Source organism: Zonotrichia albicollis, chromosome 5 (assembly GCF_047830755.1).
Source record: "Zonotrichia albicollis isolate bZonAlb1 chromosome 5, bZonAlb1.hap1, whole genome shotgun sequence".
Taxonomy (NCBI): Eukaryota; Metazoa; Chordata; class Aves; order Passeriformes; family Passerellidae; genus Zonotrichia; species Zonotrichia albicollis.
In genome coordinates this window covers 44025828-44041400 of record NC_133823.1, presented here as the reverse complement: position 1 = coordinate 44041400, position 15573 = coordinate 44025828, and the positions used below count along the sequence as shown (strand labels likewise).

Below are 15573 nucleotides of genomic sequence, written 5' to 3'. Positions count from 1 at the left end.
AACTTAGCTAGAAGCTATTTCCAGAATTAAAAGTATATTCATGGCTAAACTTTCTGGAAAGATCAGAAAACAGAAGACTCAGTATTCAATATTTAGTCAGTTACAATTGCAGGAACCAAAGTGGTCTGATTGTGTTTATATTTCTTTTTTTCAACTTGTGGATGCATTAAGAATTACTAGGTAAATTTGCTTTTCTTTCATAGACAATTTCCCCAAATGTGAACCACTCTAGACCAACTTACATTTAAATGTAAGTTAAATATCATTATAAAGGCCAGATTTCTAGCTTTTACAGTTTCCCTGCTCTTACAGATGTTTGTCAGAGTCTTGCTATTGACAATCGTAAAACGGTTTGTGTGTGAAGTCGATGAGTAAGTATCTTTGCTTAGTCTGGATTAAAAAATTTTCTGCAAAACTGTACATTGTATCAAGATTTCCAGAATTGTGTCCTTTTTATTGTATACTTTTTGTTTTATTGGTTTTATATTTTGTCACTTTGCACAAAGCACTGTTAAATTGCAGCAAATTTTTGTTTTCCCTTGGCAATGATTTCTGGGTCTTGGGATTTGAAGCTTCCTCATACAGCTGCTAGTTTTGCATGAGCTTACCTTTGCAAGGACGCTGGCTTACCACCCGAGGTCACCACTTTGCTCCTTGTCAAAGATTCGCGGTTCATAATTTACTTGCACATTTGCTGTGGCTGCAATACTGAACTTGCTATGGTTGCTGGCATTCAAAAAATGAGCTAGGAATCCAGTAAGTTTCTGAAATGACAATTCCTCTTGCAGTTTATAGCCAAATTGTATTTGCTTGCTTACAGAAGAGAGGGAAGACACATGTGATGTGTTCAGTGGTACAACTGTAAACATGAAAACATAGGCCTTTTAACTTTTAGCTGCAGTATCGTGAACAATCCAAATTGGTTTTGAAGAGAGACTGAATTAAGTAGCAATTTTAACAATTTGATTCTTCATTTACATCTGAGTCTGTGCCATTCTGCAGAAAGTACTTTTTTTAAAATATGAAAGCTAGTAAATAGTTCACCTTAAAACACTAGAAGATATGGTAATATGTGTGTTCCCCAAGGAATAGGTATTGTCTAAAGTGGTAGTGATGGGAAATCTCTGTGTTTGGGTCCTATACCACATAGAATGTACAAAGCTCTAGAAATGGTAGGGTGACTTCCACGTAGGAGCTACCTGCCTTTGAATTCTGTGTGATGCTGCTTTTGTACTTAGTGGCACTATGAGCACATGGATGCTTTTACGAAGAGCTAAATACAAAACTTTCTCGAGCTGTAGATTCAAACTGTCAGTAAAGTGACTGGTCTGCTTGCCAAGATCCAACTGCTTGGCACGTTCAGCGTAAAAGGAGGAAGAGTAAGTTTTGAAGAGACCAAGTTGTCCAGTTAGTTGATCAGAAGTAAATATAACTACATGAGTTCAGCACGCAGCAGCTGTGACAGGGAATGTCACAGCACACAGAGCACTTCAAGAGCAGCAAGTGGTGTGGATAAACACGCACTGGGCGCTTATCTCAAACTGCATGTTTGCTCAGCATTGCTCAGATTGTACTGCCTAAGCTCTGTTCAGTGTTTCAGTGCACAGAAATGTTTTGCTGTTGAGTGTCTATTTTTCTAGAGTCTCCATTGAGAAGGAAGGAATTTGATATATGCGTATTTAAAATCCTTTCCATATCATCCCATCTCTCTGACTTGCAAGAAGTGTGAATAATGATGGGGGAAGAAAGTGCCATGTGCAGTAGTATATTGAAATCTGAGTGGATTAGGACAAAACAAATTCAAAATATGAAGAAAGAAGCTTTTCTTAATTTTGTGTGGTATAACAAAAACAGTGATTCTGTAGAAAATAATAAAGTGGAATACTTGAGGACTGAAGCAGTCTGCCTAGTGGTCTGCCTCAGTAAATTTCTAGGAATTGTGCTCATATTTAGAGACCATACTGTACTTAATTGGCTATTCACATGTATGCTTTAAAAAAAGTTTCTAGGAAGACCATGTGCCAATTGAGTAAGAATTACATATTGCCAAGGCTATTTAGATTCTAGTTGGTAAAAGGAATAATGTTTTTATTAGTAGTAGGTACAGGCAGAATTTTACTGTTTATGAACAATCTAATTCCTTTTTGCTCTTTGTTGAAGATGACAGTTTTAGTTAGTTATTAGGACTAAATTGAATAGCCCACCTAGTCATAATTTCAGCATGATGTTAATAAAACATATGATGAATTTTTAATAGTTCATAAAATACTGTGTATTTTGCACTGACTGAAGCATAGGAAAGGTGATAGTAATCATTATGTGCTATCAAACGAAAGGATTAACTAATATTAGGATTCAGATTATTCCCCTCCACCTTCTTTATAGCAATATTCAGTAATTGGTGATGGGATTATTCCTCACTCAGGGTCAGGATCTTTTTGCACAGATGTTCCCCCATCTTTCTTCCTTCTCACTATGGAAATAAGCCTTGCTAGTGCAATCAGTTTTATGCTGCTATAAAACTTCATACACTGAGATAAGCAGAGATGTTTATTCATACATTATCATTTTATGAAGTCTCTGTGTAGTCAGAGCTTTATTTCATTGACTACTTTCCTCCTTCTCCCCCTTAAATGTGCTGCGATGGAAATAGGCTGAGTCATGCATTCCTTCTGGCAATAAGTAATTCTCTCCATGCCAAGATTCTGCAGCTCTCGGAACATTGGCTTCTCTCTTGGTAACTGGTAGGTAGTGAGGTCATTTCAAGGCAGCACCAGCCCTGAGTGTTACTAGGCAAAAGGCAGGATGAGGGAGAAAAGGAGCAACAAAAACCAATTTCCATCATGCTGGGTACATGCTGGCAGTTGATAAATCTTAGCGCTAAGTCTTCATTTTAAGCTTAAGTCCTCTTGCATACCTTTTGAAGAGGAAAGAAAAAAGACATCTTTCAAGAAGGCTTAAGTCTCCATAACTGAAGAATACAATTTGTTTATATGATGGTCATATTAGACAAAGATTTCTGCTTTTGTATAGTATTAGAATATTTTTTTGAAAACACTTCTAAAATTAAAAATTTAGTCTTGCTAGGTCAAATACAACAGTTTAATTTTCATCTGTATCTAATCTTGCTCTCATATTGCTGTAGCATGTTTGCTAGGTGGCTTGTTCTCCCTTTGGTGTTTTAATTTTTGTTTTGCATTTCTGGGCTTTTTGCCCTGCAAGAAGCTTTACTCTTACCAAATCTGCGCATTTTGCACTGCAAAATTTCTGACACACTCCTCTGCAACTCTTTGCCATTAAGAGCAAGCACCATTCACAAAACGCCATCACTTCCAGAGTCATAACAGCTTTTAGAGTGTTTTACTCAGTTTCTTGATGCTTCACAAGTGGATACAATTCTGAAATTTCCAGTAAATTTAGTTTTCTTCTCTTCTTAGACAAATATAACACTTCTTGTCTTTCAACAGCTCTGCAAAGGCAGAAAAATTTGCCTCGTGCTGCCTTCAAAACCAAACAGTTTCTTCAAACTCCATCTACAAAAGGAGGTAATTAACTTACAACCTCTTATCAAGCTCCAGCAAATCTCAGATAATGGTTCGCCTGCATTAAATCTCACATGTTCTAGATTATTAAACTTGCTCTTGCAATTACTGTAGAGATTAACCAAGTGGTCCTTGCTGTATGAAAGTTAACTTCTTGGTCTAAATATTGAAAATAAACTCTGTGTTATATAGGAGATTGAATTTTGAGATAAAAATCCAAGGAACAGTGACTTTCTAACATTAATCTGGAAATAGGGATTAGAAAAGTAGACTCCTAAATACATATTCACTAGGGCTGCATTTGTATAGGAATTCTTTAAATGGCAAAATACAGTTTTTAAAACAGAAGTTGTAAAAATACTCATACAATCCTTTGTGCTGGGAACAAAAGATAACAAATTTATATTTGAGAAGATGAGTGTAGACTGTCAACTTATTTTGCATGTACTTGTGCTTTCTCTTTTCCTCTCAAAAACAGAAGGTTAATCCCAACACATGAAACAGATGAATTAAGGTTTGTTGATTCAAGGAATTAGAGACTCTTGTATATAATATTCCAGTTTGCGAATGGTTGAACTTGACTTTTTTTTTAATACAATGAAATATCGAGTCTCTAATACAATTAGTTTTATCTGATTTTTAATCAGCTCTGGCAGCCTTGTATGTGACACTGCCTCAGTTTCACAGTTAAGGTAAACAATGATTCTGGTTTTAAGCATAGTTGGTCTGTTGTCTATTACAATCAAGAAGATCTCATTTTAAAAATCATATTACACTTGAGACTAATTCATAAGCTTGTAGATGCTAGAATCCTCTGAGTGTTGTGAGAGTCACTGGTGCAGACATGAGGGACTGCCAGAATGTACGTGTTTCTCTTGGGGCCAATGCCAACTCCTTAGAGTCATCTTCATGCCATGCAGAAAGTTTTAGCAGAGTATGAGGCCTGTGGAACAGATTCACGTGTCTTAAGAGGAAGTCTTTTAACAGTTTTCATACTTCGTACCAGATAAAGTTCTCACAATGTTCTGCTTTGCATAAGAGCACCATTGCTATTCCTCTGCAGAGCTTTCTTTGCTTTCTTTCCAGTTGGCCATGCCCCCCTCTGGCTGTCTGGAACGCTTATTAGGTCAATGGTCTAGTCTGAGCCTGTAGGAATGTACAGAAAATAATTTCTTTGAGTTTATATTGTTTGTAAAAAATTATTAAACCTTAGAGAATGAGGAACAGAGCATATTGCACTGCCAGTTATATATTCCAGTTTATGGCTGTTGTCATTCCTTACTGCAAATGAGGACCCTTTCAGTTACTTGCTTTGTCTTTTTCAGTTACTTGCTATTTTATAGTCCTTAATGTGTTGGTTTTCTTTCTTCTGATCTGAGATCCTCATGAGTGTAGAAGTATTTAATAGTAACGAAGCAGAGAAATGAACAGCTGAGCGACAATTTATGTTACCTTCTTAAAGTACTGTTCATTACATAGCTTAACACCTTTCACACACATGTTGGCTTTTTTTTACCACTTTGTGGTAACATCTCCCCAGCACCTTCTCTTCTCCAGGCTGAAGACCTCCACCTCTCTCCAGATAGAGGAGAGATACTCATCCATGCTCTGTACCTGCTCCAACAGGTCCACATCTTTCCTGTACTGAGATGACAGATCAGTTTATTGATTCCAATAGTTATACCTCATCTGTTCTTTCATATTGGGGTGATTCATCTCATCATAATGGTTGTGGTTTAACAACTGCATTAGAATTTAATCTGTTTTCAAGTTGGTGTGCAGCAGCTGGCCTTGGAGTGCAAGCCAAATAAGTTTGCAGCTTCACAGCACCCTACTTTGCCACATGGAGATCTCGTGCCCACAATCCAGGACAGAATCCAGAGAGGGTAGGACATCTAAATATCATAACTGCACCATGCCTTTTAATTTCTTTTTTTTTTTTTCTTTTTCTTTTTTTTTTTGGCTGCCAGATGTTTTAATTGTAGCTGTTTCTAGTTTACTTTATAAGGAGACTGAGTTGTGTGAAATTATTAAGCACTACAATTACATGTCTACATGTTTTTGTTGAACATGGATCAGCTAAATAGTCTACATGGTTACACAGTTACCAGATAGTCTGTGAGGCAGTCTTTGTGATTCTGTCTTACAGATAGACCAAACTGACTATAATGAATATCAAAAACTGCTCTGAGACCAAATTCTTTATCTGTAGAACAGTACTATTAGGCAGTTTGCCAGACTGCATCATGTGGGCTGCTCTGGAAGACAATTCATTCCTTTATGCACAAGAATGAATATAGCTCTCAGCAATGTCTGCAATGCTGTGCTGACAGGAAATGTTTTGTGAATTGACAGCTCAAGTTTGCAGCACAGTAAAATATGGCCAGCAGAAGGTTAAAGAGGATGGAGAAGACTAATGTACTGGATCCTTACTTCTGCTGGGAATGCTGGAAGCTTACTTCTGTTGCAACTTTTTGTTGCTTGTATTCTTTACCTAAAAACTTTTTCCCTGTTGTGCCTGTAAGAGGCCCGAAGCTGTATTCAATTTTTATACACTGGGTTGCTTTGTTGGTAGTTGCTAACGTGGTGCTGTGTTTGTGTTGCAAGCATTGTAATGAGGAGTTCAGTGATAAAAGCTCCTAGTATTTACACTGTAGAGTCACTTGGAAATTCTGCAGATTTGATTGCATCTATGTTAGCAGGCGAGGTCACGTTTTAAAAACATACAACCTGTAATCTATCTTAGTCCTAGGAGCACTTGGATGCTCTTCTTGTCCAGTCATTCCGTTGGTAATACTTTCCTTAATCCATACTCTGGCTTGATGCCAGCTTTTATTTTAAGGTTTTTTACTTAATCTCCCTGCCACTTAGCAACTGTCACGTGGTTTTGACCTCTCTGTCACCTTTTCTTGTCAGCTTTTCCCATGAGCGGCTTCATGCTGTGTTTGATATTGCTGTCAGGGGAAAGGCCCCCTTGGGTAATCCAGAAAGGAATCAAATCCAATTCACATCTCTAATGAGGTACATATTAATCTTCCTAGACATCCCCTATAAAAAACAGCTTCAGAATACAATCTCAAAATTACCAGTTCTTCTGTACCCCATTTGGGATGCTGCATTCCTGCATTACCTGTCTCCTTTCTCACTCCTCATGCTCTTACTGGATCTACCTTGAAAATTATAATAAAAGCTGTGTTAAGGACCAGCTTCTTTATGCACAACATCTGTCAAAAACGATGCAACTTTGGTCTCAGTATAAAACAATTATTTAGTAGAGGAAAGTATAGTGAATGGAGATTTACTAGATGTAAACATGCTTTTGTCACGTGATTGATTTGATCATCCTGTGTTGACTCTTACTGACTCACCCTAATCACTTTGAAAAGCTGGTGAAATTTCATTCCATTACTAAGATGATGAGTTTATTTAAGTATTCTATTCAGTGATAAGTTATGCGTAATTTGTAAATATTCCTCATACTTGTGAAGAATTATGCTTAAGGTTTGGCATTATCAAAGGACTATTGAATATTCTGTCTTATTAACCTATCCCAGAAAGGACTGATAACAAAACCTTGCATACCACCTCAGGTACAAAGTACTAGAAAACAGGTATTAGTTGTACTGATCATTTAGGTAATGTTTGTAAGAAGAGGAAGGCTATAAATTGTTAAGAGTTGTCTGGTTTAAGTTTCATTAAGCAGCACCTTAACCTCTTTGGTGTTGGGGGTTGGCTGATGTCATCCTTAATCCAAACTACAGCATTATACCAGTTACTAGGAAAAAAATTAACTCTATCCTGGCTGAAATCAGGACAGATAACCCCATCTTTTTTTTTTTTTTCCATCTGCCAGAAAATGTGGGATGTAACTGTATCTTTAGATGAATTCTAGCTCAGTGGTTAAACAGAACAGCATTAAAGAAACACCAAGATGCTTTGTGCTCAAAATTTCAACATTGAAGACTAAAATAGACTTTGAATCTGTTTAAAGCCCATGTCACACTAGAATACTGTATTTTTCAACATCTTCTTTCACAGATGGGAATTATGTTCACATGTTTCTGAAGTAGTTAAATTTCTTCTTAAGCCTTCTTCTCTATTTCTTTTGACTTAACTGATACAACAGTTATAGCCTGATTAGGATCACTTAGAAATCCAAATAAATATTTGAGTCAGCAAAGAGGGCATTAGAGTTATGATATCAAAAACACATGACAAAGAGGACATCTGAATTCCTGTTTCTCATTGCTGCTTGATTGGCTGTATTCCATTATACATTCCATATTGTTTGTACAATCACATAAAGTAATTTCCAGTTGTTCATTTCAGTAATACTGTAACACAAGCTGAAAGTGACTTCTGTATTTTGCAGTACCCTCTTCGAGCAAGTTCCGCTCGCCCGCGGCGCCGTCGCCCTTGGCCCTGCGGCAGCCGGTGAAAGCGTTCAGCGCCCACGGGCCGGGCCCGGCTGCCTCTCCAGAAGCCGCTCAGCTGACGCACAGCAGTTCTTCACCAGGGCCCCTCGCAGCCCAGAGCTCAGGCTTGCCCAGCCCTGCCAGCAGTATTAACAGCGCTACTCTCACCAGACCAGCAGGGATGAGGAGTGGCTTGCCCAGACCCAGTGCCCCTTCCACAGGGGGCATCCCAGTGCCTCGCAGCAAACTTGCACAGCCTGTTCGCAGGTGAGTCTCTGACAGGCGGTCTGAGGTTGAAGTTTTCAAAATTAATTTTCTTCACTGTGTATTTGTGCTGCTGCTTCTTGCAATTGTTATTTTGATCTTAAGGTTTTCAGAACAGAAATGGAGACCTCCATGTGAAGTATTTCCAAAACAGTTTTGAATCCAAACCGAGAGATAAAGGTTCTTTAATGAGAGAGTGAAAGTAAATGAGTGAAAGTGAAATCGGTAATGGAAGATACTGAACTAAGTAAATAAAATGTTAGTCTGGGCTGATAAGGCAGCAAGAATTTGTCTGCATGTGGTAAAAAGTTACCAAAATACAGCTGAGAAGAGAATGACACATTCTGAAGTCAGAACTGCTTGCCTCCATAACTCAAGCAACAGTACCATGGTGAGAGTAGTTTCTCTCCTTGGGCAGCTGGAAACTTCCAGAAGGAAGATGCAACCGACATCTATAGCATTTGCTAAACTTAACATAAAAAGCACTGCAGTTAACCCCCAGGCTGAAACAGCGTTTTTAGCTTAAACATAACTGTGCTAACACTCAAGAATAGAAGTTGCTTGATGTGTCTTTTTGAAAACTACTGCAGGAGAGACTGAGTATTAACTGTAAATGTCGGTTTTCACTGAAGGTGTGAAGTAGAAGCTGACATAAGGAAGGTCATCCATGAGAAATATTAACAATCTTTTTAAACAGGAGGGGAAAACAGTTAGTCTGTAGTACTGTAAAAAAGACAAAATGGTGGTAAAATAGCACAGTGGAAAAGTTCTGCTCTGCAGTGAGTGCTAGGCAGGGGAATCACAAGTGACTGTCACAGCACTGACTTTTGTGGTTAAAGCCTGCACTGATCAGCAGTACAGAACTCTGTGGAATAAAAAGCAATTGTTTTGCTTGGAGTTTGCTAATAGTAACAAAATGTGGTTGTCCAAATCACAGCTTATAGAAAAGTGTTTCACTTACTAAACTTTTTTAAAACTGACTTTATAAATATTCTTTTTTTAAAGTTTGCATGCACAGGGCAAAGGGAAATAGACCCAGCTTGCACCAGAGGAGGTTTAGATTGGGTATCAGGAGAGATCTCTTCACCGAAAGGGTTCTCAAACATTGTAACAGGCTGGCCAGGGAAGTGGCGGAGTTGTCATCCCTGGAGATATCTAAAAGATGTGTAGATGTGGCATTTTGAGACATGGCCTTGGCAGTGCTGAGTTAATGGTAGGACTTGATGATCTTACAGGTCATTTCCAGCCTAAACAATTCCATGGTTCTGTAATGCAGACTCTATACACAGTGCAATAATCAAGTTTCCAGGAATGTCAGATTTTGATGTAAGCAAAATGCAATATTCTAAACAAGGATTTGCCTGTTTATATACATCATTGAAAAAATGGCCCATTTTAGGTGGAAGCAGATTAAGTTTGCATTTTCACAGAGCATAATAACAATAAGTTTTCTATCTGTTTGTTTATTTAGCCTTTTTCCTGGCATGGTAGTTGCCAAGATACAACACATGAAACCTAAAACCGAATATACTCTAGAGATTATCTTAAGTAAACTGTATTGCAGAGAAGTAAATGAATGAAGTGTATATTTCAGTTATTTATAAAATGTTTAAATTCTTATGTATTGTAGATAGAGACTTGAACAGATATATGAAACTGAAAAACATCTCATTTCATTTTAGATCATTACCCACTCCCAAGACATATGGCAACGTGAAAGATGAGAGTTGGAAAGATGGCTGCTACTGATCTGCACAGCTTAATGCAGAGTTCCAGTGCTCATGGATACTTCCTCACCAGGCGAAAAGACAGCTTGATTAAACAAACTGTTCAGATGTGACTCTTGGAATTTGTAAAAATTCCAAACCTCTCTGTCTCTAATTAGCACAAACTGGCAGAGATTATTGTAAAGCAGCACTTTAATGACATCTAACATCAGATGTTTGGTGGTCATACAATCACTTCTACATTAAATTGCTATCAGTTCTGGGGGCTTCTTTATTGCTTGCTAAAAATGTTATCAATATGAGCATTTATGAGAGTGGCCAATGTCAGGGCAAAAATGAATGAATGCCAAAGAAATGCCCATCTTGAAAAACAGCAAGGATAACTATCAACACACATCATCCAAAACTTCATTTTCAGCCTGCTTTAACTCAGCAGAAAGATTGCTGAATATGTACTATTGAAACAAGGCTACATAAATCAGAGCTCATGTTCTGATTGCAGACTGCTACAGTGCTAGGGAAATGTTGCTTTTATCAATTGTATGAGATCCCAACTGGGGCTGGATCTGTCCTTCAGTTCTGCAGGAAGAATCAGCAGCTACTCTGGAGGATTGGGCAGACAGGCAGTTGTAGCCATGACTTCTGTTGCATTAAAAGGTTTGAATGTAGCAGACACACACAATGCAATAGTATAGATTGCATCTTTCCTATGTTGATTTATTGGCTTTACCTACTCCTGTGTCCGATTGCCAAAAGGGCTTAGTAGCAGTTGTACAATCTTTCTAACTTTAAACTCCTGGCTCAGGAAAGATGGCCTTCACTATTGTAGCCACATTTTTAACACATGGCTTGCTGTTTGGGGAAAAAATTTTATAGCAGGTTTCCTTGCAAAAGAAAGAGCAAGTGATAATTTTGATTTATTCTAATACCATACCACTATACATGCAGCCTGCAGCAACTGTAAATGCTGATAGTTAAGGAGAAGGAAACACAACTATGCACTTGTAACATACAAATTTAAGGAAATGAGTTGACTCTTGATGCCAAATGATATTCATTTAGGTGATGTTCCATGGTATGAGGGAGTTTTCTGTATCCTATTTTTTTACTTTCATCCATTTCTTAAATTGGTTTATTTTAAATTGTAAATATTTTTACAGAAGATATTGCCCATGTAAGTGTGTTTAAATATGTACTTTGCCTTACATATGTGTATCTTACATTACTGGTAACAGAGTATGAAACCTGCTATGTCTGTTTACAAGCTATTAAACTCCTCTGGTGGCTCTGACTTACTCTAATACATTTTGCTCAGAACAACTGATATATTTAGCATTGAACCATTGTTTTCTGTTTTGGAAGACATCATAGAAAAATCTGTACCTAAAGTTGTATTGAGTGGGACTAGTTAAGCGGAAGGGATTTTGTTTGAAGGTTTTTCAATATTTTGGATGTACAGTTGATGAAGTAAGAGAATGTGAATCCTTTGTGCAATGATTGACAAACACTACAAGTCAGCTTGGACGGTAGGTAGCCTTCAACCCCATTAGTAACTGAGTTTGGGACTGCTGGTGTATTTTGCTCCCACCACTAAGAGGATAACTAATCCTGAAATTCTAGCACTTGAATTTTAGGCCAACATTAACATATTCCTGGATGAAAAGCCATTCAATACTACTTGACTTGGAAGAAACCAAATAGGAAGGAGTGGAGACTAACTTGCAACTTAAACTACTCAAGCAAGCTCTGGGTTGATGGGTGATTTCACACACCAGACCAAGATCTGTGCTAAGACTTCAAAGTCGGGGTGTCAAATTTACTGTAATTGTCAGATTGCAGCAGAAAGCACCTTTCACCAGCACAGAGCAGTGCATACCACTAATGCAGCCCTGAGTCACCTGCAGGTACAGGGAATGGATGTATCTCACAGCACTGTTCAGCAGAAAACAGGACTAGATCAAATGTGCATATTCTCAGTAAAGCCTGAATTTTAATATTTCAGCATTGTACAACTCAGTGCTGCAGTCTTCACTGAAGAAAGGGGAATTTGATGGATTGGATCAAACTTCACTTGACTTACAAATTTTGAAAGTCAGTTTAGGTGACAATATTGGGGGTTTTGCCATGGCTGCATCAAACTTGTGTACGTTTCCTTAAGTTAAGTAATTCATCGCTTGGGTAAATTCAGCTTGAGTTTTATAGGGATTTTTTTCTCTGCTATTCTCCCCGAAATACAGCAAATGACTTCCTGAGAAGACAGACTGTCTGTTTGCTAGAAAGTCTTTGTGCATTACCAGTTCACTGATATCAGGAAATCATGGGGCTCTGTGTTTAGAGATTTACTGCAGAATTGTGGAAATATGGATTTGATAAAATAGTGCCTATGATTTACTTAACTTATGTTTGATATAGTAGTAAGGGTTTTATGAATGTGGATTACTTTTTGTGCCAACAGCTTGGAATTGATGTATGTGTGTAGGCAGAAGGATTTATTCTGCTTCCAAAGTTATTTAATTTTTTTTTGTGTTTGAATGTTTTTGTAAGTGTTAAAAGTGTAAAAAAATATATAAAATATTCTTACCACAAAACACTTCCTGGATCATTATTTTTACAACAAAGTGTTTTTAAAATCTTTTAGAAATTTAGAGGATATTTTATGGATTTTTTTTTGTCTGGTTGGTTGGGTTATTTTTCAGGAACTGTATTCTCCTTTTTTAGAGGTTACCAGTATTGGTTTCTGCCTGCTGTAAATCATGAACTGAGTGCAACAAGGTATTTGGGTAAAATCTGTGGACTCATGCCTCTGTTCCAGAAGGACCCTGCATAGTTCAGATTTACGTGAAAAACTATATTCTAAATTTGCATCCAGAGAAATTTGTATGGGCAGTTTGAAGTATACAAGCCTTCCTTTCCATTTTCCAGGACTTCAGACCACCACATGAAACAAAACTTTATTTTGAAAATTCTGGCATTTAGCAGAAAATTGACCCATGTGAAAGTGTACCTACTAAGTCCTCTTGGAACTGATAAGTACACATTTTATCTACCTTCTATATGAATGCCTCCATCTTTGGCTCACATACAAGCAAGAAGTTAGTTTTGAACTTGGTATTTTTCTGTAATCTGCATTTTGTTATAAAGCAATGGATTCAGTAGTAATGTGAATGCCATCTTTGTCTTGGTATTAATAAGGGCAGGTTTAATTCTATTTGGTAGCCACTTAAGTTTAAAAGAATTTAAGCTATAAAACTTCTAACTAATCCTTTATCCCAGCATAGTCCCCTATTTTGTAATTAAGCCAGTAGGTTAAAATGTTTCCCGCTAGTTAACTGATATATTTATGTATTTATGGAGAACTGGCTTTAGACCTGCTGCTTGTCAAAGGTATTGCCACTTTTTAGTCTGCAGTCAAGTACCATTTGCCCCATTCCTTCAGGAAAGTAGAGCACTGTCAAAATCTGGTAACTATTAGCCTTTTGCACTTCTCTTTCAGTAGGTTTCTGTAACAAACTCTTCTGTTTTAAACTGTTGTTTATAATTAGTGTCATCACCATATTGCAAGACTGAGGATTAGAAATAGTATTTTTCTCAGTTCTCATTCTGAGGGAAGGTGTGACAGCTCCTTTGGGTCCTCTTACATTTCATGTGTGTTCCCCTCTGGCAGCCCAATTGCAGTGGTGAAGGAAAAAAAGTTATGAACGTATAAGGAGGCAGAAGGCTGAAAAGGCATATGCTGCAGATGAGATGGCTGCAGAGTGCACAATTCAATAATTTAAAACTTACCTTTTTTATTTCTCAGAAGTATTTGCATTAAAACAGGTATGGGTCATGACCATGTCAGCACTATTGTCTGCAGTTCTCCCTCTTTTGATTGGAACAGAACAAACTTTGGATTTAAGGTTTATTTTTTAACTAAAACAGGCAACACGTGAGGTTGCTTTGATTCAAGAAACAAACCAGAAGGCCCACCTGCTCCTGACTTGCATTTATGCCATGTGCAGTCCGAGTGTGACCCCTACAGGCAGCCTGCCTGCACTCACTGCACGCCTCAGGAAGGGGAGGCTGGCACTCAGCTGCTCTCGGGAGCACCCCTGTTCTACACAAAACTGCCCAGTGAACAAGATGCTTTTGGCTCTAGGAGTTAAAGGAGCAAATTCCACCTAACTCACTCTCCACAAGATTTTTTTACAACTGTTTTCAGCTATGATATCACACAGAGTTGTCCTGTGTGTCATTGTCCTCTTTGCACTAAATGGCAAATTCTGCTGGGACCACGTTAAGCACTTAGAAGGACACAAACTGCAACTGTAGTGATTAAGCTGATTTGTAGCTCTTCAGCATTTATTTAAAGGATTTAAAGGAAGAGGTAGCAAAAATTACTTCTTACCAGCAAAATAATTTTTTAACTTGGTGCATCATCCACCTGTTACAAACTGAATTTAAAAAAAAACAACTAGATTTGAAAACTGGAATGCCTGAGATCTCTGCAATGTGGAACTCTCAGGGGGCAAAAGTATAGTGTATAAAGATACATCAGACTAAACTAAAGAAGATACATTGTAATCTGAGCTTCTGTCATCAGCAGCATAAGCAAAGAATCACATGAAATCATCCTCAGAGAATCCTCTGAAATCATCAAATCCAACCAACCAAGTGCCATGTCCAGTCTTTCCTTCAACACCTTCAGGGATGGTGACTCCACCACCGCCTGGGCAGTGCATTCCAATATCTAATCACCCTTCTGTGTACAAAATTCTATGTCCAAATGCAACCTCCCCTGGCGCAGCTTGGGGCCATGTCCCGTTGTCACTAACTGAGTGAGAGAAGAGGCCGATCCCCACCGGACTGCAACCTCCTCTCAGGCAGTTGTGGACAGGGATAAGGTCTCTCCTGAGCCTCCTTTTCTCCAGGCTAAACACCCCAGCTCCCTCAGCTGCTCCTTGTGCTAAAACTAGAACACAACAACTAGAACTTGTGTTCCAGACTTTTCACCACCTTTGTTGCCCTGAAAGTGACAAGAATAATGTAAATCCATTTTCTTTTGAAAATAGCTTTAATAAATTAAACAGTAAATACAGTAAATAATAGTTTTAAAAACTAAAACCAGTAAAGTTTAAAAGACAGTGGCCTGTGATGCCTTCTCCCCCAGCATGTTCTCCCCTCCTCGCTGTTTTTAAACTACCCCTGAGAGCTTGCTTCCCTTGGCACCACAGTATTAGGACTCAAGCCAATACAGCTTTTGGGGTGAGTGGGATGTGCCTTACTGAGAAGGGGACTTTGTGGTGACCAGTGCCACTCAGCTGCTGGTTATCATGCACAATGCACAGAATACAGACTGTATATTATTTTCCATTCTCTTTGCCATGATTTTCTTGGGACTTGGAAAACTGCAACCTTTCACAGCCCTGCTATAACAGGCTGATTAAAAACCTCACTAGTGCAAACAACTTGGGCTAATGTCAGACAAACTACAGGCCCTCCACCCAGCACATGATCTCTGGAAGCCTCATACCAGCTACCTCCACTCTCCTCCAGCAGCAAGGCTAAGATTTTTTTCATGGAAACTCTCTACATAGTAACAGGAAGGTGAATAAAGACACTTCTGTTCTGCATTGTTCCCCACCT

General features: G+C 38.3%; 1 protein-coding gene across 4 annotated transcripts in view; it reads left to right on the top strand.

The window, feature by feature from the left end:
- The window catches only part of SLAIN2 (SLAIN motif family member 2), a 34343-nt gene extending 21805 nt beyond the window's left edge, over positions 1–12538 (top strand). The window contains exons 7-10 of one of the 4 annotated variants that reach the window (XR_012580473.1): positions 3468–3545; positions 5314–5428; positions 7915–8224; positions 9904–12538. Coding sequence is in view for 3 of the 4 variants with exons in the window: in XM_026795278.2 (XP_026651079.1) it covers positions 3468–3545; positions 7915–8224; positions 9904–9970 (455 nt within the window). In the remaining variant the exon portion in view is untranslated. Of the gene's footprint in view, positions 1–312; positions 372–3467; positions 3546–5313; positions 5429–7914; positions 8225–9903 lie in introns of those variants that run through there. The other 3 variants (XM_026795278.2, XM_074541528.1, XM_074541529.1) reach the window with 3 other exon arrangements.
- The last annotated feature ends 3035 nt before the right edge of the window (positions 12539–15573 follow it).